Below are 22,338 nucleotides of genomic sequence, written 5' to 3'. Positions count from 1 at the left end.
CCGCGGGCCAGGCCTCCCGGGACTCTGCCCCACCGCGAACCGAAAGGGACCCGGGCCTCCGAGAGCCGCCGCAGTACCGCATGCACAGCAGCACTTCCTCAACGCCGGGAAGGAGATCCCAGCATGCCTCTCTGCAGATCAGTCCGAGTTGTGATGCATTCTGGGACCTGTGGTGAGTGTTTGCATCCTTTGCTAGAGCATCCCTGGTCCCTCCCATCATCCTCCCGTCGCAGTTTCCATGCCAGATTTGCGAAAAGAAAAACTAGGTTCTGAGATTTTTTTGAAATTTATCTGAGTATATGTATACGTCGGAGCCTATGGCAAACACGTGTTTCTATTTGCTCACTGTCTTAGTGTCAGGTTCTAAATTATGCAGGTTAATTAAGGCAGGTTCCTTCGTCAAGGTTACAAAGTTGTCTGCTGCCTGTAGTTACCGTCTCCCCAGAGTTCCCACTAGAAGTGTTGTTTGTACCTGGAGGTGCCCTGCGAACTGATACACAAAGCACAGGACATTCTTGGTGAGGCAGAGACAAGAAAAAGAAATAAAACGGACACCATAAGTGTTGCAAACTGAGTTACAGAAGTACTAATGTCAGGAAGTCTCTCCATAAAGCTACTGATGTAAGAAAGTCTGGTTTTAAAAAGACAGTATTAATGTTACAAAGTCTGCTTACGGAGTTACTAATATTAGGGACAGTTCTGTTTAACGAGGAGGACATCGTGTTGAACAACAACAACAAAAAAAACTAACAAGAAAGAAGACTAAGACTGAAGCAACAGGAATTTTGAGGGTCTAAGCCACAACGTGCTAGAAGAGTGATTGAGTGGTTCTCAACTTGTATGTCTCCATCTATTTGAGTGGGGGAGGAGTCGAATTACTTTTCACAGAGTGGTCTAAGACTTGGAAAACACAGTTATTAACATTACAATTCATAACAGCAAAATTTGTTACAAAGTAGCAATAATTTTGCGGTTGGGGTCACCACAGATTTAGGAATTTAACTAAAGGGTTGCAGCATTAGGAAGGTTGAGAACCACTGGATTACAGAGTAAGTTTAGAGCTGCAGAGTCTTAGACACGCTTTGCCCTCTGAGGAAGCTACTGGAGTATTTAAATGGGGTGTGTGTGACATAATCTGATAAGTATAATATTTTTAAATGCTGAGGATGTGGTTCAATGTGGTACAAAAAAACCTTTTGCTTCTCTGAATCTGCTAAAGGAGGGTAAAAGAGCAGAAGTCATTATAAGAGCAAATGGTATTCTTGCAGAACAATGCAAACGAGAAAATGAGCAGATTAATAGTCACCAATTAGCTGAGAGGTTAGCAAAAAAGTGAATTCCCTAGATTATTAAAAATATTCAGAAAACTGGGAAGGAATTTGAAGGGCTGAATAAAAGAAAACTTTGTGAAATGTCTAAACAAGGTGAAGCTAAAACCCCACCTGCAGATTTCCTCCATCACCAGTTTCCTGTGTGATTCATCTTTCCCTCCAAGACTGGTTTAGTTAATGAAGAAAGGTGAACAGGCCATCTTCTGTAACCAGGCAAGACTTCCAATTGTGGGATATCAACCTGGCCACAAAACCTTCAGCCTATAGTCTGTCATGCCTCCAGTCTGTGCTGGGGCAACAGAGGTGCAGACATTGTGGGAGTGGCCAACCAAAGACTGGTCTAATTTGAGGACCATACCATGAGAGGGAGCCCCTGCCGAATACTGCCTGGATGACCAGGAACTGGAGGCTGGATAGCCCTGAGACTTGGATAGCCCAGAGACCTAGAATAGAGGAGGGGGGCTGAATCAATAAAATGATGCCTATGATATTCTACTATATTCATAGATTGGTGCCTAGCCCAGTTGTCATAAGAGAAGCCTCTGCTGGCTGCTGATGGAAGCAGATGCAGAGACCCACAGACCAACATTAGGTGGAGAGAGCCCAAATTGGAGATCTCCATCGAGTCCCTCCCCTAGGAGCCAGGAGAACCCTGCAGAAGAGGTTGGGGATTGCATGAACCACAGGGATTGAGGATACCAGGAGAACAGGGATGACAGAATCAACTAAGCAGGGCTTATGGGCTTCACAGAGACTGAAGCGGCAATCACGGAGTGGATGTCTCTGACTTTTTCACCTGCTCTTGGGACCCTTTTCCTCCTACTGGGATGCCTTGCCTGGCCTTGATATGAGGGTCTGAGTCTAGTCTTATTGTATCTTGTTACACATATTTGGTTGATATCCTGAGAGGTCTGTTCCTTTCTGAAGGGAAGGATGGAGTGGATCTAGGGGAGAGGAGAAATGAAATGGGGAGACTGTGAGGAGTGGAGGGAGGGGAAACTTCAGTTGGGATATATTGAAAACAAAACTAAAAGGAAAACAAGATGTTCAAAAAAAGAAAAAAGAGAAATGAAGGAAGAAAAGGAAGAAAGAAAGAAAGAAAGAAAGAAAGGAAGGAAGGAAAAGAAGTCCAGAAACATGCTATTTGAAGAAAAGCTATTAGTTTATTTATTTTTATGTCGGCTTTGACTAAAAGCACATGCATTCAGATCATCAGGATTTATATTGTTTTAAACAAAAGTCTGTAGTATGTAAATAAAACAAATCTGAACTTTGTGGAATGTCTAAACAAGGGGTAGCTAAAACTCCACCTTGGTCTTTCCCCCATCACTGGCTTCCCACATGAGTCATCTTTGACTGCAGGACAGGTTTAGTTAACTAAGAAAATGGCTCATAGAGACAATGCAACTACCAGTGGGTAAGGCTGCTGTCAAGGTGTTGGATTGAAAATAGGAAGTAGAAAACAGGAAATATTGAACTATGAGTGAAAAGTTTTGTGTTTGGGGTTCAAGAGGGATTCTGAGATAAACTGCCCATTGGGATGAGAAATATATTGAGTTATTAATGGCAGAGACAGGCAGGCAGCAGCAGAGATGCTCTGGGGAAAGGGATGGTCCTTGTGCCAGAAGTGATTCCTTATAGGTTTCAAGGAAAGGGTGGTGGGAAGGAGATTTTAAAAGTTTTCTCATAACCCATGGTTGGCCATTTCTAAGGTAACAAAGGAGTGATGAGTTGTTTCATTAAGGTTTCTATTGCTGTGTGAGAGAGAAAAAGACCAGCATGAACAAAAGCAACATTGGAGAAAAAATTATTTCAGCTTGCAACTCTCATGTCACACTCCATCACTGACAGAGGTCAGAGGCAGGACAGAAGCAGAAACCATAGAGGAGTTCTTCATGGCTTGCTCAACTTGCTTTCTTGTATAACTAGGGATCACCTGCCCAGGGGTGGCACAACCCACAATAGGCTGGGTGGGACATCAGCCCATCCCGGCTCCAATGGTTAATCAAGAAAATGCCTAATACCTCACAGGATTGCCCACAGGCCATTCTGGTGGGGGAATTTTCTCAGGTAAGGTTCCCTCTTTCCCAATAACTCCGGCTTCTGTCAAGTTGACATAAAACTAACCAGGATGTCAGTTAAAAGAATGGCAGGTGGTGCATAAACATGTCTCCTGGATAGACATTGTTTTGAGTTCATAGAGCAAGGATGTCAGGAATCTAGAGAAACATGTTACTTGAGTTCTGCAAACCAAATTAGTTTTGACGATTGTCACGGTTCAAGCGAGGTGAAGGAAGGTGTGGAATATCACTTTAACTAGACAAAGATACGCTACATTTGTTTATGCTGCATTCGTTTAATGATGTAAAAATGTGTTGCTCTTTCACCTTGCCTGTTTAAGGCACCTGATTGGTCTAATAAAAATCTGAATGGCCAATAGCTAGGCAGTAGAAGGACAGGCAGGGCTGACGGGCAGAGTGAATAAATAGGAGGAGAAATCTATGCTCTCAAGGAGAGAGAGAGAGAAGGGAGAAGAGAACAATGGAGAAAGAGAGGCAGATGCCTGGGGCCAGCTAGGCAGCCACCAGTCACTCAAACACAGAGTAGGATATACAGAGTGAAAGAAAGATAAAAAGCTATGAGGCAAAAACATAAAGGAAGAGAAACAGTTTAATTCAAGTTATAAGAGCTAGTGGGACAAGCATAAGCTAAGACCGAGCATTCATAACTAATAATAAGTCTCTGTGTCATTATTTGGGACCTTGCTGATGGCCCACAAGAAAACCTGCTATAGAGGAACTTTACAAAATGCCATGGTCCTGGAAAACAGAGAATCCCTTAAACCTGTTTATCCTATCTCATACTGAGGCCTGATGTGTGTCTCCAAGGCAAGAGTTTGAAAATTCTCCCCTGAGAAATGATAAAGGAGGAAATGAGGAAGGGCGAAAGAGGAGGGAGAAAGGATGGGGAGAGAAAGTGAGAGAGGGAAGGAGGGATAGAATATTGTCTGACAAGAGTCAGCCTTCCCTCCTTCCCTTGTGTTACCCAGTGGAGAGGGCACCAGCTGATGAGCAGAGGAAGCCCCACGGATGTTCACTTGCTTACTCTTCAGTGTCTTATTCATCAGTGTGAGTTGTTAGATTAGGATTGATGGAGGCAATGGGAAAGTCAGAGGAGCCAGCTTTCTACTGAAGCAGATATCCTTAACTGGAACAAGGGAAGGCAAGGAGTCTCCTCCCAGGAGTAGAAGACGTATGCCTAGGCACAGGAGGCTTGGAGTTTTTTTAGGGCAGAAAGAGAACCTTTGTGGTAAAAATTTTAATCTGAAGATCTATTCTTTGTAGTCCTGAGGGCTGAATAATGCCAACTGAATAATGTTGTGGAATATTCCTTTACCCTGTATGAAGATGTGCCACTGTTTAATAAAAAGCTGAGCAGCCAATAGCCAGGAAGGATTTCCAGGCACAGGGGACACTGGGAAGAAGGGGGAGACACCGTGTAAGCAGTACAGAACCATTTGTAGTGAAGGTTACAGGTGAGGCATTGCCATATCCTTGAGAAAAAGAACTTTAATCACAAACAGGAACGAACCTAGTTTGTCTTGTTAATCCCCCTGAAAGTGAGTAAAGACTATTACCCAAATTCTTTGGTCAAATTATGCAAGCTTTACTTTTTGGCAGACAGGGAGGGCTATTTATCTAAAGTGAGGTTTGAGAAAATAGCATTGAACACAGGAGAAGGTTTATATTGCCCCCAAAACTGCAAGACTAGGGGCTTTTCAAGGGTTGTCGGAATTTCAGGGAAATTTTGGTTATGTAGAAGCTTTGGCAGAACATGTTATCAGGGTGAAAGTTAGGTTATAGGGTGTGGTTGTGTCAAATTCCAGAAAATAAGTCAAGGCATGGTCAAAACCAAATTGTACAGAAAACAGGAATGTTCTTATTTTGACCTTGTAACAAGTTGGATTCTAATGTTAAGATGTGGACAGGGTGGTGCTGTGGAATACTCTTGTACACTGTAAAGATTTATCACTCAAATTGGTTTAATAAAACACTGATTGGTCAGTAGCCAGGCAGGAAGTATAATCGGGGCAACCAAACTAAGGATGATGGGAAGGAGAAGGCTGGAGTCTGGAATCACCAGTCAAATGCAGAGGGAGTGGGAGATGAATGTGCCATGCTAATATAGGTACCACCATGTGTCATAGTATAAATAGGAATATGGGTTAAATTAAAATGTATGAGCGAGTTAGTAATAAGCTTGAGCTATATACTGAGCATTTACTATTAATATAAGTCTCTGTGTGGTAATTTGGGAACTAGCAGGCAGGAGAGAAATGTCTGATTACAGGCCGGTCTATCAGATCAGTCTTTACTATCAGATGGCTTTCAAGCCTAAGATGAAGGCAGACTGATTCATCAAGTGGTCTCACTATGTAGTCTTGAACGATTTGAAGGTTGCTGTATAGACCCCAATGGCCTCCAACTCACAGACATCAATCTGCCTCAGCCCCTTGAGTGCTGAGATTAAAGAAGTGCATCACGTTACCTGGCCTCAAAATAATGTTTTTAAAGTTAGTTCTGAAGAAACACCGTATAAGAATGAAAGGGAAGAGGTTAAAACCACAATATCCTCTAAGAGATAAGAAAAGTATACTTAATTCCTAAATTAAAAACACAAGCATCTCTTGGGATTAGAAACTACTGTAACAAATTTTAAGTGTATCTATCATTGGGAATTTAGAGAAAGTTTCTCAGAAAATAGAACAGAAGAGATGGAAGATCAGGAAGCACAAAATGTTTTAAAAATACAAAATTAGATAGTAAATTGGTTTCCCCTAACTAACAAGAGTTACACAAAGGAGTAAAAGACAAAAGGTGGAAATTAATTTTGAAGGAAATAAAGTAGGAGATCTTTTTTGCTAAAACACCATCTCTCTCTCTCTCCATCTCTCCCTCTCTCCCTCTCTCCCTCTCCCTCTCTGTCTCTCTGTCTCTGTCTCTGTCTCTGTCTCTGTCTCTCTCTCTCTCTGTCTGTCTCTCTGTCTCTCTCTCTCAGCAGGAATAAGAAAAGAAGTACAATCAGAAAAGTGGAGGGCATGGAATTCTACAGTAATCTCCATCTAAATGAGGCAGGAAAGAAATAAATGTGAGGAGGAATTGAGATTAGGGTTACCAGACGAAGGTTCACAGCTTGTGCCCTGACAACTAGATCTGCCCTCCTATCCTCAATAAGTTGATTAAATAGAGCCAAATAAATAGTGAAAAGCAGGAAAGGGGGGCTTCTTCAATGTGGCCACATTGGGAAGGGAGACAAAGAGATCCAGTGCCCTCTCAGGCCCATCTCTGGGGTCTTGACTTGTATTTAAAGACAAGGCACATTCCTTTGCTCACCATTGTCTCAGTTCCAAGTCTGTCCTGCATGGTGCTCTGAGAAGTTGTGAATCTTTCTCCAAGACACAGGTTCCTCCCTGGCTACCTGATGGTCTTCAGCCATTCCTTTGCCCACCAGGAGATTGCTGGAGACATTTTAATTTCATGGGATTCTACTTCTAATGGTATGGTAGGCAAAGAGTATGTGACTCTAGAACATTTTCATTCTTGACCAGACAGGCTGCTCACAATATTAATATTTGAAAAGTCTTGTCCAGGTTCCTTTTGTTAAACTTCCCTTCTCTGTTACACACAAGGACAGTCAAAGAACTTTGTATCTCTTCTTATTTCCATTACCAGGCGTAACTAGCTTAGTTACTCTAATACATTGAAAACTTCTTTGTGTCAGGAATCATGCTATTTACTGTACATATTCAGAGCTTAGCATTACAAATGGGCCTCAGTCTGCTGCCTCCATTACAGCTTCTAGCTCTTCAGGGTGGATTATTTTTATTGGGGTTAGCTATAATTTAGATTACTTCATCTGGAGTTAATTCTTGCATCGATAGGAAATGACATGTGTGGAAAACCTTCAGGTTTACATAAAATTATAAAAGAATGGCAAATTCAAAACTTGAAACAAGCATTCCAGAGACTGAAGCCTACTTGTAGGAGGCTATTGTTTCTTAACTACAAGATGGCCAGCCAGGGCTCCACAGCAAGACCTTGTGTCATGATTACATTTGAAAGATTTCTTAAGCTACACATACAAACTCACAGACACAAAGACTCTCTCTCTCTCTCTCTCTCTCTCTCTCTCTCTCTCTCTCTCTCTCTCTCTCTCTCTCTCACACACACACACACACACACACACACACACACAGAGAGAGAGAGAGAGAGAGAGAGAGAGAGAGAGAGAGAGAGCATCCCAAGAAGTTTGTAAAGTGTGGAAGGCAAAGGCTGTGTGTCTTTCAAGAGCCTTGAGTTTTTGTGTTGCTTCTTAAAAACCGGTTTGGGCGCTAGATCCCCGATCGTAAATCGGATCTTGGGTATACACGTACTCTCAATATAATATTCTAGAACGCAGAGGTAGATGAATGAACGACCAAAAAAAAAAAAAAAAGAGCTGGCCCTTGCAGGCACAGGGAGGACTAAAGACTAATGACTATCTTGACAGACAGCTACAGCCTAAGGGTCAGCGCAACTGCTCCCTTGGAGGGCAAGCCTGCTCAACGCTGTATGTCCTTCAGTGCCACCAGCTGAGCAGCCACGCCCCTCTGCAACCAAGCTCGCTGCCACGCCCCCTCCGCCGGGCCGCGAGAGCAAGGGCTGCCGGGAGCCGGCTTAGGGTCTGAGGAAGGGGCTCTGGAGGCGGCCATCTTGGGTGGCTTAACCGCTGCGAGCCGCGGCCGAGGCGGAGCGTCCGCCCTGTGCCGTCCGCGCCGTGGTCACCGCGGGAGACTGGAAGTCGGGGCTCGGGAGGGGACCGCGCCAATGGGTGAGTGTGAGTGACGCAGGCCGGCCGCGCCAGCGCGGGGCCGGGACCGCGGGATGCCGCCGGGGTGCACGGTGGTCCCTTTCTCCGCGAAGCGTCCGGGGACCGCAGGCTCCGGGAGGGCCGCAGCTGCGGGGGCGTGGCCGCGCGCTCGCCGTCCCGCCGCTCTCCGTCCTGCTCGCCGCGGTTCCCGGAGGTGATTTTCCGTCAGCAGTCGTCTGTCCCTCCCGGTGAGCAGCGGCTGTCACCTTCGGGAAACGCCACAGTGCCCGCAGGAGAGACAGGACGACGGCTAGCGGACCCTCCGAGCTGCCCCCGGGCGGTGTCTTTAGCCTCCCGTCCCAGAGCCAGCAACCCTGGGCTGCGTGCTGCTTTCTGTCAGCTGGCTTCCCCGGCTCTAGATGAAAATGTAAGGCAAGTTAGACGTCGGGGTTCGGAAGCTGTGAGAGGGCGCAGCGAGGTGTCAACTCTGACATTTAAGCGTGAGCGTTTTCTACACACTAAAAAACAAGGGAAAAAGACTGGAGGCTTTTTGGCTTGTCTCTCAATTTCAGTATTCAAGAATGGCTAGTGTTTTGTGGGGAAAAGGGTTGCTAAACGAAGGCAGGAAACTTTGCTTCACATCGAAGCCGTGTGTGTGTGTGTGTGTGTGTGTGTGTGTGTGTGTGTGTGTGTGTGTGTGTGTGTGTGGTGTGTGTGTGTGTGTGTGTGTGTGTGTGTGTGTGTCTGTGTGTGTGTGTGTGTGTGTGTGTGTGTCTGTGTGTGTGTGTGTGTGTGTGTGTGTGTGTGTGTGTGTGTGTGTGTGTGTGTGTGTGTGTGTGTGTGTGTGTGGTCGTAGGAGCTCAGAGTTGGCACTCCTCTCCCTGTCATTTTTAAACTTTACTGACTTGGGAAATTGCATTAACACATATCAGAAAAACAAAGACCCTTGAAAGTTCAATTACAATTATGCGCCCAACTTCAACCAATGTGGTTTTTATAAGAACTGCATAAAAATAAGTTTATGAATGGAAAAACCCAGTTTGGCAAATTTAAGATGTCTGCATAGCATTTCTTATATTTCATATATTTTTTTTTGTGTGAAATTCCAGCCTTTTAATTTCAGTCCTTAAACACTTGTTTTCCAGCTAAGTAAATTTCTTTGAATGAGATAACACAATGAAGAGGGCAAAGATGCAGACAGTATCATTGAAGAAAAATAAAGTAATATGTGTTCTTGGAGCTACATTTTATTTGGATTACAAATTTGTTGATAATCTAAGAAGCATCTGGAGTGCAAAAGTTTGGTGGCAAAGGGCCCAAAGTGATCCAAACAAATGTGAGAAGTAAAGATTAGCACTTCAGTTCCTTTACATTTTAAATTGATTCCTTGAGGAAAATGACTAGTTTTGTCATTTTCACAATGGAGTAATAAATACGATAGTAATATATGTGTAGCGATAAATATTCATTGTGGAATAGAATATTTGCTTAACTATGTAAAGATGTGTTGCATTTGTTTGTGTTGTAGAATAATTGTTTAGCTATATAAAGGTGTGTTGTATTTGTTTATGCTGTGCTATGTAAAGATGTGTTGCTGTTTTACCTACCTTGTCTGCTTAAGGCGCCTGATTGATCTAATAAAGAGCTGAATGGCCACAGCTAGGCAGAGGAGGGATAGGTGGGGCTAGCTAGTAGAGAAAAAAAGGAGCTGGACACAGAGGAAGCAGGAAAGCAGGGCAGCACATAGATAATAGACGTGGGCTAATGTAAGTTTTTTGTTTTTTTTTTTAAAGCTAGCTAGAAAGAAGCCTAAACTAAGGTCGAGCATTCATAAATAATAAGTCATGATTTGGGGACGGTCAGTGCAAGAAAGCCTGCTACAAATATTGAAAAGGCTGGGGAGCTAGCTGGCTAAGTATGAGGACCTTTAATCCTCAGCACCCATGTAAAATGCAGCACTTGGGCCAGACATGGTGGTGCATGTCTTTTATCCCAGCTCTTGAGAGGCAGAGCTAGGCATATTTCTGTGAGTTCAAGGACAACCAGGTCTGTAGAGCAAGTTCTAGCCAGCCAGAACTACAAAGTGAGATCCTGTCTTTAAAAATAGAGCAACCATGGATCACTTTTGTGATCCCCATTGCTAGGAATGAGACAGGCAGGATGACTCCTGAGGAATGAAGCCTGATGTTGACCTCTGGTGTTGATACAGAGGAGCATAGACATACACAAATAAATAAATATTGAAGGTGGGTATATGTATTCTACATATATAAAAATATGTGCTCAAAAATGTTTAGATGCCAGTAGTCTAGAAAATGCTACATATTTAGTTGAGAAAAGTTGTAAAAGATTTATTTCTACAAATAGAGTATTTCAGTAACTAATATTGAGTTATTTCAGAAATTAGTTTTTTCTTGTTTTTCTACTTAAGCCTAAACTGTTAGTGAAATTAGAGAGATTTTTAAAAATGCATTTTCATCTTAAATTTGTTTTTATCATTTAAAATTCTTTATCCATGGGTGTGTGAGTGCAGGTGCTGGAGGCAGTGATTCCTGTGGAGCTGAAGTGATGGGGATTTGTGAGCTGCCTGGTGTTGTAAGCAAACTGTGGTCCTCTGTAAGAGCAATACACTCTTAACCACGGAGCCACCTCTCCAGTTTAATGTTCAGAATGTATAAAATAGAGAATAATGCATACAGTGTAATTAATTAACCTTCATTTAACAATCCCTAGTTATTGTTTGTAGGTTGACTTAGTTATTTTTCTATTGCTGTGATAAGATACCATGACCGAGGCAATTTTAGAAGGAAGAGTTTATTTGAGTCTCACTACTTTGGGGGGGATAGAGTCCATGACCATCATGATAGGGACATGGCAGCAGGCCAACAGCATGGCACATGGCACTGGAGCAGTAACTGAGAACTCACATCTCGAAACAACGACAAGGCAGGAATAGACACACTGGAAATAGTCCAAGACTTTTGAAATCTCAAAGCCTGCCCCTAGTGACACCTTTCTTCCTAATCCTTCCCAATTAGTTCTATCAACTGGGGGCCATGTTTTCAAACATAGGCGCCTATGATGCCCAGTCTCATTCAGACCACCACATGGGTGTTTATATGAATTGCTGAAACACATTAGATATGTTAAAACTGGATTTTGACTAGCTATAAATGTGCTATATATTCTGAGCGCGTAGTTTACCAGTAAGCTAGGCCTCCAATCCACAAACAAACCTTTCCCCTCATTCTTGAGTCCTTAGGCCATTATGTTCTAATTTGAACTCCATTAGTAGTGAGCTTTGTTTTACTGTCTTTACCAGTGACTTCTGATTACTAAATCGGCTGTCTGGTTTGGTAATGGCTTGTTTGCTTGATTAATCAATAGAAGAATAAAATGTATTTAGGAGTGTGTTATTAATGTCAGTACAGCTCAAATACTTATCTGGCTCCTGTTTCTTGCACTCATCCCACTCCCTTATTTTCCCTTATTCTCTTCTCTGCCCTGTTTCTTTATGGTTTCCTTTCCTCTTGCTGTTTTTTCACTGAAATGTGAATACCAGGAAGAGTTTTCCTGGTCACCTTTCTTTTTGTGACTCTCCATGACATTGGATGATTGAGTCAGGACCCTTTGACCAGCATTTTCAGCCATCTGTAGCTCCAAAGAGTCTCCTAAAGTCAGTATTCATCTATTGCAATTACAGTGACTACAATTAACATCATCAGCACGCTCATAGAGATTTCACTTAGTTTCTTTAGTTGTGCTCCGTAGGATCCAGTGTGAATGTCTTAGCTGGACATTCATATTTGTTTCATGTTTATAACTTCATTGCCTGTCTCTTTCCCCTTGAGTCCTTTGTTGAGGCACACTTCATTTCTTACTGTTCACATTTTTTGTCATTATATCTTCATATATTCTTTCTGTTTGAAATGCTTGTTCTTTTTTTCCTTTTCTGTCCTTCTACAGAGAGTTAACGGTGAAGCCTTTTTGAGCTTCCTAAGGGACAGTTAACTGCTGTATCTTATTGTGCTCTCACAGGATTTAATGCATATATTGCATATATTTTAGTGTACTTTATTGCTTGTACATCTGCAAACTAATTAGCATTTTATATCAGAGATGACAGATGAAAGGCTTTTCTGTTTATTTTTGTTTTGTTTTTCGAGGCAGGGTTTCTCTGTATATCTCTGGCTGTCATGGAACTCTCTCTGCAGAGGAGACTGTTCTCGAACTCAGAGATCCATTTGCCTCTGCTCCCAAGTGCTGGGACTAAAGGTGTGCACCACCATCACCTGGCAATTAATTATATTAGTTTCTGGCAAGGCCTGGGTATGTTCTTCAAACTTACCACATTGTATATTAAGTAATCATGAAGTATCTGTCACATTAAACTTACAATTGAAATGCTGCGGTAGACTACTGTTTAGTCTTCATGTGTAAACCCTGTGGAATAAGTTATAACATAAGCATCAAATATTCATATCATGTATTAGTATAATACTGCTTTATTAAAAGGTTGTAAGTTTCTGAATGTGAAACTAATATGTATATTTCAAACATAACACTTCATATTTATGCTTTAAAAATGTTTGTATTTATGTTTTTTGAGACAGGATCTCACTGTGTACCTCTCTGTGGCCTAGAACTCTCAATGTAGATCAGGTTGGCCTTGAACTGACAGAGATCCAACTGTCTCTGTTTCCCAAGTGTTGGAGTTAAAGGCATGTGCCACCACCCTTGACTTTGTGTTGCTATTTTGAAATACATTTGTAATAGAACTTTAGAAATAAAATGTACAAACATTTCATTGCTTCAAAAGAACTAATTATAATAGAGAACTGAAAATGATAATATAGACATAACATAATGACCTTCATGACCTCGACAGTGTCTAAATTGAAAGAAGCCAGACTCCAACAAATACTTTAAGTGTGCTTATTGGTGCTAACACCATATTTTATTGAAAATGGGCTGTATAATACTGGCTGTTTCCTGGTTTTGCCAGCAGTATAATTCAGAAGTTTCTTTTACCCAGACAGTTCGTTTCCTGACAGTGATTGAAAGATGTATGTCGGCCAGAAATGTTAACAAGCCACAAAGGGTAAAGCTGTTCAGTCTTGGACTCTGTGAAATAAGGGTGATGAGTGTTTTTAGACCCAAATTTGTTACTCATTTATTATTGCTAGACTTAGATGTGATTTGTTCCAAATTTTGTGTCCAAATTTTATTGCCAGTATAGAAGCCCCTTGGGTCAGCAACTTTATCTCTTCTACAAACGCCCATTGGCTTTGCCTTTCTGCTTCTCTGCTGTGTATGAATTAGCCTGAGTCTCCATCACAAGTGGGGCATCTGCTAGCATCTTCCTGGCCTCCAGACCTGTGAGCTAAAGAAACCTTTTTTTTTTTTTTTTTTTTTTTTCAAAGTAAGTTGCTAGGGTCTCAAGTGGTCTTTAAGGCATCAGGCAATGTGCTAAGACTAAGAAATAAATACTGAAATATTTGGTCATTTTTTTCTCCAATATGATAGAGGAATGAGAGAATGTATTTTTGGTCTAGTGTAATCTATCGAGTTTAAATTTAGTTGCCTATACTAAGCCTCTTATGTTGAGAGTTATGACTGTCTGTTTTCTTCTCCTAAGATTCAATGGCTAGTCCAGGGAAGGATAATTACAGAATGAAAAGTTATAAGAACAAAGCCTTAAATCCTCAAGAGATGCGAAGGCGGAGAGAAGAAGAAGGAATACAACTTCGAAAACAAAAAAGGGAAGAACAGGTGGGTGTTCTTAGATACTCAGTTTTGCTTAGTGGCAATCTGTACCTCTTGTGCAAGTTTGCAAGTTTAATTATCATTTCTGTATTTTAGCAAGTTTTAAATGTTAAATGTTTGACAAATTGATTTACTAATTCTATCCTTTAATTAAGTCTCTGTAAATTCATTAATTAGAATCTTGTACTGTTTTAGTTACTAATTGTGCTAATAAACATTTTGTTACCATATTTCTTGCCACTGCTAAAAATGATTACCCTTGAGTAGTTTAGATCCCCTCCAGTTTTCAGCATAGAATTTGTCCCTAGAAAACATATTATATTTGTGTATTTTGTAAGTTGGAAGGTAATTAGAGTGAGTCATCTTTCTATGTTTTCATTTTATGCTTTCTATATTTCCTAATATATTTCTATATTTCATAGCCTCTATTTATACTTTGCATATGCAACATAAAGAATATAAAGTCAAAAAAAAAGAATATAAAGTCATATAAGAGAGTACTTCTCAGCACTTTTTATTCCAATGTAGATTTGGAAATATTTATAAATAAGTAGTCCTTACAATAACAAATAATAATAAATAAGTAAGTAGTCCATACAATAGCAAACTAAAAATGATGTATGAAAGGGATTATTCAAAAAAGTCTAAGAAAGCCTGCTTAGAAATATAATTACGGTTTTTCAGCTCCTGTCTGCAGTAGCTTGCGGGACTTATATCAAAAAAACAGACAGACAAACAAACAAAAAACCTGTGGACTAAAAAAAGTGTGTATAGAATGAAGGAGAGCTGTATTAATTTAGTCATCAAAGCATAAAGTGCTTTTTTGGTTGTTTCATCTTCTTATTCTTATTAATAATGGAATTAACAAGTATAGGGCTATTTTTCCTGGGAATTTTCTCCTATTGCTTTTTTTTTTTTTTTTAATTTTGCTTAGACAGTGTCTCATGTAGCCCAAGCTGATCTCAGATTTTCTTATAGCTGAGGATGGCCTTGAGTGTAGATCCTCCTGCCTCTACCTAAGGTACTAGGATTCTAAGCATGCACCAGCACACCCAGCTTCTAGTGCTTGTTAACTGGCTATATTAACTGTGTAGCGTGCTAGTTGTACTGTGTGATTCACTTTTCAAATCAGTATTTTCTTTTTTAAGATTTTTTAAATTTATTATGTGTATATGTGTATGTCTGTGTGAGGACATGTGTGCATGAGTGCAGTTGCCCAGAGCAGTCAGAAGTTTCAGATGCCCCAGAGCTGGAGGTATAGATGGATACAATTTATCCAAGCTGGGCACTGGGGATCCAACTGTGGTGCTGAGACTCTAACTCTGGCCTTCTGAAAGAGCTGTATGCACTTTTAACCACTGCACCATCTCTCCACCCCATAGTAAAGATTTTCTTAGAAAAATTCTTCAACAGTTAGTAATTGAATAAAGAAATATATGCTTTTTCAGGTCCTATAAAATATAAATGTCTGTTTAATATTTTGAATTATAAAAACCAGTTTGTTTGCTCATATGAATCCTATGACAGTTGAATGTTTTGGAAAATAAAATAATTTCTCTTTGTTGCAGTTGTTCAAACGCAGAAATGTCTCTTTGCCCAGAAATGATGACTGTATGCTGGAGAGTCCCATCCAGGACCCAGATATCAGTTCCACTGTACCCATTCCAGAGGTATACTGTGCAAAATGTGTTTTGGTTTGTATTATGCCTCATGACATTTCAGAGACAGTATTTACAGCATGTAATATGAATAATATTCACGTGAAATGTTTGTGTGTTAATTTTATTTTTGTGTTTTAGGAAGATGTGATCACTGCAGATATGATTCAGATGGTGTTCTCTAGCAATGCTGAACAGCAGCTAGCAGCAACACAGAAATTCAGAAAGCTGCTGTCTAAAGGCAAGACTTAGTTCCAGTGTCTATTTGGTATCACAATTTTATGGGAGAGATTTATCTGTTTTAAAATTTTGAGACATTTCCCCACCCCCCTTTTTTGACAGAGACAGGTCTTAATTTCTCTTTAAAATATAGTTTGACCTGGTGTGGTATATGCTCTTTTGTTTCATTTTGCTTTTTGTCTTTGAGAGAGAGTCTCTCTGTCTACCATCAGATAGCTTAGAGCTCACTGGGTGAGTCAAGCTGGGCAGCAACTCATACAGGTAGGCTCACCTGCCTCAGCACCCAGCTTGGTTGTATTTACCTTTAATCCCAGCATTTGGGAGACAGAGGCAGGCAGATCTCTGTGAGTTGGAATCCAAATCCAGCCTGGTCTACACATTGAGTTCCAAGCCAGGGCTGCATAGAGATCCTGTCAAAAAAAAAAAAAGTATTTTGAAATATCATCTTTTAAAAATTATATTATAAAAATAAAAACATTGCAGAAGAATCAAATATAGAAACAAATATAAAAGAAGCAAATATAAAAATAATTTTGTTGCCAATAAATAAGGCTATAATCCTTTATAGAAATTTTTGTTTAGAAACTTTTTGTTTATTCAGTTTTGACTTGGAGGAGGCTAGGTTTACCGTGTAGCTAAGATTGGGCCCAAATGCTCCATCTTCCTGCCTCACTTTCCCAGGTGTTGGGAGTTCAGATATACCCAGTTCTTTCATTATGTACTGACCATTTGTAGTTCATCTGGCCAGTTTATTTATCCAGTTAATATTAGTATTGTTTCATATGTGTAATTTATAGAATTGGTAATTTGAATTGTAAGGAATTTTAAAACTGTTAAGATTTAGCAGATGACCCTGGATCACTTGCTTTAATTTCCTAAGAAAGATGACATTTACTAGGTTAGGAGGTAATGAAACCTGTGGTTTCATCAGCATGGATTCTAAGGTGATGAGGGAAGTGCTTCTGTGTACGTTTATCTTATTGGTTGTTTAATAAAGCACTTGTTACGATAAATCTTTCCGCTAAAAGCTGCTAAGCCCCACCGCCACGTGTGCTCTCTACGCCAGCCACCCGCCGGAGTTAGGGCCCAAATTAATATACAGAGAGACTTGTATTAGGTTCAAAGCTGGTTGGCCAATGACTAGGATTTCTCATCTGTAATTATCATAAATCTATATATTTTATAAGACTTATCTTATAGAGGATGCCTTTTGCTGGCACCCTCTCTTGCCGGTGGCTCACATGGTGCCGCTGGAGGAGGAAGGGGAAAAAGGGACACTTCCTGTTTCCTTTGCTTAAATATGAGTCTCCTTGCTTGTCACTTCCTGCCTGGATCACCACTTCTCTACTACATTTCCCAGAATCCTCTTTGACCCCTAATCCTGTCTAACTTGCTGTCTCATTGGCCAAACAGTATTTTATTCAATAATCAATAACATAAACATACAAAGAAGTACATTCCCCATCAAGCACTGTTGGCCAATAGGGAAGCAAGATAGGTGGGACTAGGCATTGAAGAGGATTCTGGGAAATGTAGTAAAGAGAAGTCTTGTGATCCAGGCAGGAAGTGACATAGCAGGCAGACACAATATAAACAGGGACAAGCGGGAAATCGATCTCTTCCTCCTCCTCTCTTCTTTGTGGAGCCACCATGTGATCCCAGCAAGAGAAGATGCCTGCCTCTGGTGTCCGATAAGTTCTTATAAAATATGTAGGTTAGTAGTTATGGTTGATAATTAAGACTGAGCTAGCAACTAAGAAACCCTAGTCATTGGCCAGCAGCATTATACCTAATATAGTTCTCTGTGTGTTACTTTGGGTGCCTATGTGACTGGGGCTTGGGCCTCTTGGCAGAAAGAGTTATCCTTACACTAATGCTTTTTGTCTTTGCTCTCATATGTACTAAGAGTAAGTGTATTATAAGCAGTTATAAAGTAGGGGCCCACAGGAGCACTCAGAGGGTAAAGGTGTTTGCCACCAAACTGTGACCTGAGCTTGATCCCTAGAACCTGTATGCTTGAAGGAGAAAACTGACTCTTCTCCTGAAAGTTGCCCTCTGTTCTCCACACTTGAGCAGTAGAATGCAGTCATTTGTGAACATATATATACACACCACATAAGATAAGTGTAAAAACATTTAATAAAAGAAAAATTACCAAATAGAATTTACTTTTTATAAATACATTTAACTTTTGTATATCATTCTTCATCTTCTAGCAATTTTCAGAAATAATCAGTCAAGAATGACTTTTTTTTTTTTTCATTTTTCAAGACAGGGTTTCTCTGTGTAGCTTTGTAGACCAGGCTGGTCTCGAACTCACAGATGTCTACCTGCCTCTGCCTCTGAGTGCTGGATTAAAGGTGTGCGCCACCACTGCTTGTCTAAGAATGACTTCTTTTTATCCCTGCATTGTAGTATGGTTTTGCAGTTGATGTTTATTTTGCTTCATTCAAGTTTTTTCATTTTATTCCTTTTCAAGATTTGTTTTTGACACATACATAGTATCCTATCTAATTGATAGGATTTCTGTAGTTATGTAGAATATTTGAGAATTTTGAATTTTAAAGTTGCTCTCAATTATTTTTTGACATGTTTGTTATCATTGAATTTATTTTGATTCTTTAAGAATGTAATTAGAAGACATTTAATATATATATTATCTGTGGCATCATTATCTGAATTGAGACTTTTTTGTTTGTTTGTTTCTGGTTTTTCAAGAGAGGGTTTCCCTGTGTAGCTTTAGAGGCTGTTCTGGAACTATCTCTTGTAGACCAGGCTGATCTTGAACTCACAGAGTTCTGCCTGCCTCTGCCTCCCAAGTGCTGGGATTAAAGGCGTGGGCCAACACTGCCTGGCTTTTTAAAAATTTTGTTGTTGTTGTTTGGTAAGACTGTAAGACTATTTTCTGTAATTATTCAAACTGTCTTGTTTCTATTAAACTTTATTATGTCAAACAATCATTTTTCATTGTTTCTTCTTAATAGTTGGATTTGTTAGCCTAGGTTAGGCATAAAACGGGTTATAAATTTTTTTGTTTTTTCTTTTTTTAATGATTGACATGAATTCCTGCCAAATGTATTTGGGCTTGAAGAATATTGACTTACTATATTTTTACTTAATCTGTCAGTGTAGAAAACATGGAAAGTAGTTCTAAGTAGAACTGTAAGCAAAAACAGCAGGAAACATGTATTTCTTCATCACTAAGTAGTATTCTAACTTGCCACTAGGCAGACTTATGTATGCCACTGGCTGCTGCCTAGCCTAGCATTAAATCTAGCATGGATTCAAGTCAGATAATAACCTTTTGCTAAAATCCCCTTATCTGTTTCCCCATCATGGCCATTCTTGTAAATGTAAGTCACAGTTACACTTCTTCAATTCCAGTTTCACAGAAATTTCCCTGAAGTTTTTCTGTTCTGAATTACTCTTCATTTTCACTGCTGAAGCATATAGTTTTCTTTTTTGATCATGCTTAAATTGCCAAAGTGTCTATGAATCTTATTTCTGATAGTTCATCACCTTTGTAAACATATGTAGACTATTATTTTGTTCTGTGATTTTTTAAATTTATTTATTATGTATACAACATTCTATTCTGCTTCCATGTATATCTGCACACAAGTAGAGGGCACCAGATCTCATAAGGGATGGTTGTGAGCCACCATGTGGTTGCTGGGAATTGAACTCAGGACCTCTGGAAGAACAGTCAGTGTTCTTAACCTCTGAGCCATCTCTCCAGCCCATTGTTCTGTGATATTAATGACAGCTCATGGTATGTGTTAAATTAGCTGATAATTCTAGTGCACTTATTTAACTTCTTTTAGATGGAATGACAAAAAGTGTTGCTTTGAACTTTGCCAGAGAAGACTGCATTTGTGTTCTCATGTAACTGACAGGTCTGTGTCTGTGTTTACCTGTAGATACTGATGTGGCTGACGGTGCAGTGTCCATTTCTCACTGCCTTCTAACCACACATCCTATGTTTCCATCTCCCATCTCATCACTTCTGTCCTTAAAACAACCCACAGAATTTCTGTCCTTTAAATTTAAAAAACAGGAAAGTTCAGAGTTTTCTGCTAGAAAAAGAAAAAAAAAAGTTGAAGCTGGTAACTCTATTCCTAAAACTCTGATAATTTGAAAGGTAGATGTTTTGTTTGACGGGGGAAGGATGAATGTTTTGAAAAGTGTGGACTATCATAACACTTGAAAAATGTAAAGGTTGTAATTTTGTCAGCTGTGCAAAAGTCAGAGGGAGAGTGAGCTAATTAAGCATGACAGTCTATGTGGCTTGGCTATGCTTCATTTAAAAAAAAGTTATAAAAACAACTGCATCTCATAGACACACAAAAGTATGGGGGTGGAACATAGGTGAAAAGATTTCAGTTAAGGAAGTTTATGAAGTATTATAAGTGGTAATAGTGAATTTAGGTAAAATAGGTAATAGGTAAATTCCTAGGATGAGGACAGAAAGAAGACTTACAGGAACACCAACCCAGAAGCTACCGAAGGCTCTGTTTTTGAAATACATTTGTTTGAATTTTATGTATTGCAAGAGGATTTATAATTTTCAAAAGTCTGCATTTCATGAAAAGTTTTTAAGATTTTTAGATAATCTAATGGCATTTCTATAAATAATAAGTAATGTTGTGAGAAAATAAAATCTTGAGTGACTGAGACAGGTAGATGAATGATAGTGTTAGTGACAGATAAGGAAATGGATGCAGAGCTTTTCTGTCCCATTTGCCAGGCCAAAAATAGTCACAAAAATGCTGATAGTAATTACAAAATAATTAAAATAATCCTAGAGCTCACGATTATTACTAACTAGCTCTTACAACTTAAATTAGCCCATTTCTGTTAATCTACATTTTGCCGGGTGGTTTATAGCTTTATCCATCCTGTAGTACATCTTGTTCCTCTGGCTGCTGGCTCAAATCTCCTGACTCCACCCTTCTTCCTCTCTGTATTTTCAGTTTGGCTTTCCCGCCTATCCTTATTCTGCCTTGCTATAGCCCAAATCAGCTTTATTATTAACCAGTGAGAATAATACATATTCACAGTGTACAGAGAATTATCCCACAGCAGGAAAATACTTGGAAATCGAGGCTAGTGCTGTAAGGATTTAGTGGGGACTTTCTCAGTTGGTATTGTGCGTATTGGACCCAAATTCTTCCATTTTGTAAGGATGATCTCTTAAATATATTTTGTATTAGGAAATATATTTTAATTTCCTGTCATTACCATTAATGAAAAAGTTTGTTTTGTGGAAAGTACTCCAGTAATGAGAACATTCATCTGCAGTTACATCCAGCTAAGAGTGTAAACTTAGCTCAGTGAAACCTAGGGAAACTATTTCCTATGCCACCTGTGATAGTTACATTACTTGCTAATTTGTTAAAGTCTAGGATCACCTAGGAGACCGGCCTCTGAGCATGCCTGTGAGGGATTATCCTGATTACCTTAACTGAGATGGAGAGACCTGCCCACTGCCCTCAGCACCATTCCCTTGTGCAGCAGTAGACTGTTCAAATGGAGAGGAGAACTGAGCAGAGGAGGCTTGTTGCTCTCTCTTGAACCAGGTGCTTCAAGTTGCTGCTACTGTGACTTCTCTGCTATGATGGACTGTAACTGACTTCTCTAAGGTTCTTTTGTCAGGATATTTTATCACAGCACAAGGAAAAGGAGCTAAGATACCGTGAGGCATGAAACGGGGATCAGTTCCTTGTTATTCTGTGTTTATGTAACAACCCTTCTTTTTTTCATCTTAGAGCCCAATCCACCAATAGATCAAGTTATACAGAAACCAGGAGTTGTACAGAGATTCGTGAAATTTCTTGAAAGAAATGAAAATTGTACTTTACAAGTGAGTCTGAACTTTTCCTTCTTAATCTCCTTCTAGAAATGACTGAGTTTCTGGCAGAAGTGGCTCCCATGCTAACTAAGCATTCATTAAGCACTTGACAATTAAAGAAAAAACAGGTATCACTCTTGGCTAAGGCATGGCTACAGTGCTAGTTTCTGTTAGGAATTATTTATTGAACATTTTATGCTTTGGGAAGCATAAAATCACAGTTAATACTAATGAAATTCTATAGGTGTCAACCTTTTTAACTATTTTCTTTAGAAAACTCACACTAAAGTGTTAATCTCATTATTAAACTTTCCCCTTCCTTCCTTCCTTCCTTCCTTCCTTCCTTCCTTCCTTCCTTCCTTCCTTCCTTCCTTCCTTCCTTTCTATGTAGCCCTAGCCTTAAATTCTCCAAGGTCTGCCTGCCCCTGGTAATGTGGTAGAGTTAAAGGCATGAGCCACCATATCCAACTCTGTTGGTTCTCAACTGCTTAAAATGTTTTTAGCTTATCTTTTTTTTTTTTTTAAGAATAATTTGGTATAATCTTAAAAAAATGGCCGAAGTTACATTTTTTTCCTAGAGAAAATTATCTCTGAACTTTGATATTGTTAAAATCTCCCAAATCGTTTGCTACTGATGATAATT

At 39.9% G+C, this 22,338-nt stretch overlaps 1 protein-coding gene across 2 annotated transcripts in view; it reads left to right on the top strand.

Moving 5' to 3' along the window:
• The first annotated feature begins 55 nt into the window (after nucleotides 1–55).
• Kpna5 (karyopherin subunit alpha 5) overlaps nucleotides 56–22,338 on the top strand; it is a 51,569-nt gene continuing 29,286 nt past the window's right edge. Inside the window, exons 1-5 of one of the 2 annotated variants that reach the window (XM_035440354.1) lie at nucleotides 56–172; nucleotides 13,819–13,952; nucleotides 15,515–15,616; nucleotides 15,746–15,845; nucleotides 21,613–21,707. In XM_035440354.1, coding sequence (XP_035296245.1) covers nucleotides 124–172; nucleotides 13,819–13,952; nucleotides 15,515–15,616; nucleotides 15,746–15,845; nucleotides 21,613–21,707 — 480 coding nt within the window. In that variant the 5' untranslated portion in view covers nucleotides 56–123. Of the gene's footprint in view, nucleotides 173–8,043; nucleotides 8,202–13,818; nucleotides 13,953–15,514; nucleotides 15,617–15,745; nucleotides 15,846–21,612; nucleotides 21,708–22,338 lie in introns of those variants that run through there. The other variant, XM_027402108.2, reaches the window with a different exon arrangement.

Source organism: Cricetulus griseus, chromosome 2, assembly GCF_003668045.3.
Source record: "Cricetulus griseus strain 17A/GY chromosome 2, alternate assembly CriGri-PICRH-1.0, whole genome shotgun sequence".
Classification (NCBI taxonomy): domain Eukaryota; kingdom Metazoa; phylum Chordata; class Mammalia; order Rodentia; family Cricetidae; genus Cricetulus; species Cricetulus griseus.
The sequence above is the reverse complement of the archived record's forward strand: the minus strand, read 5'-3'. Positions and strand labels throughout refer to the sequence as shown.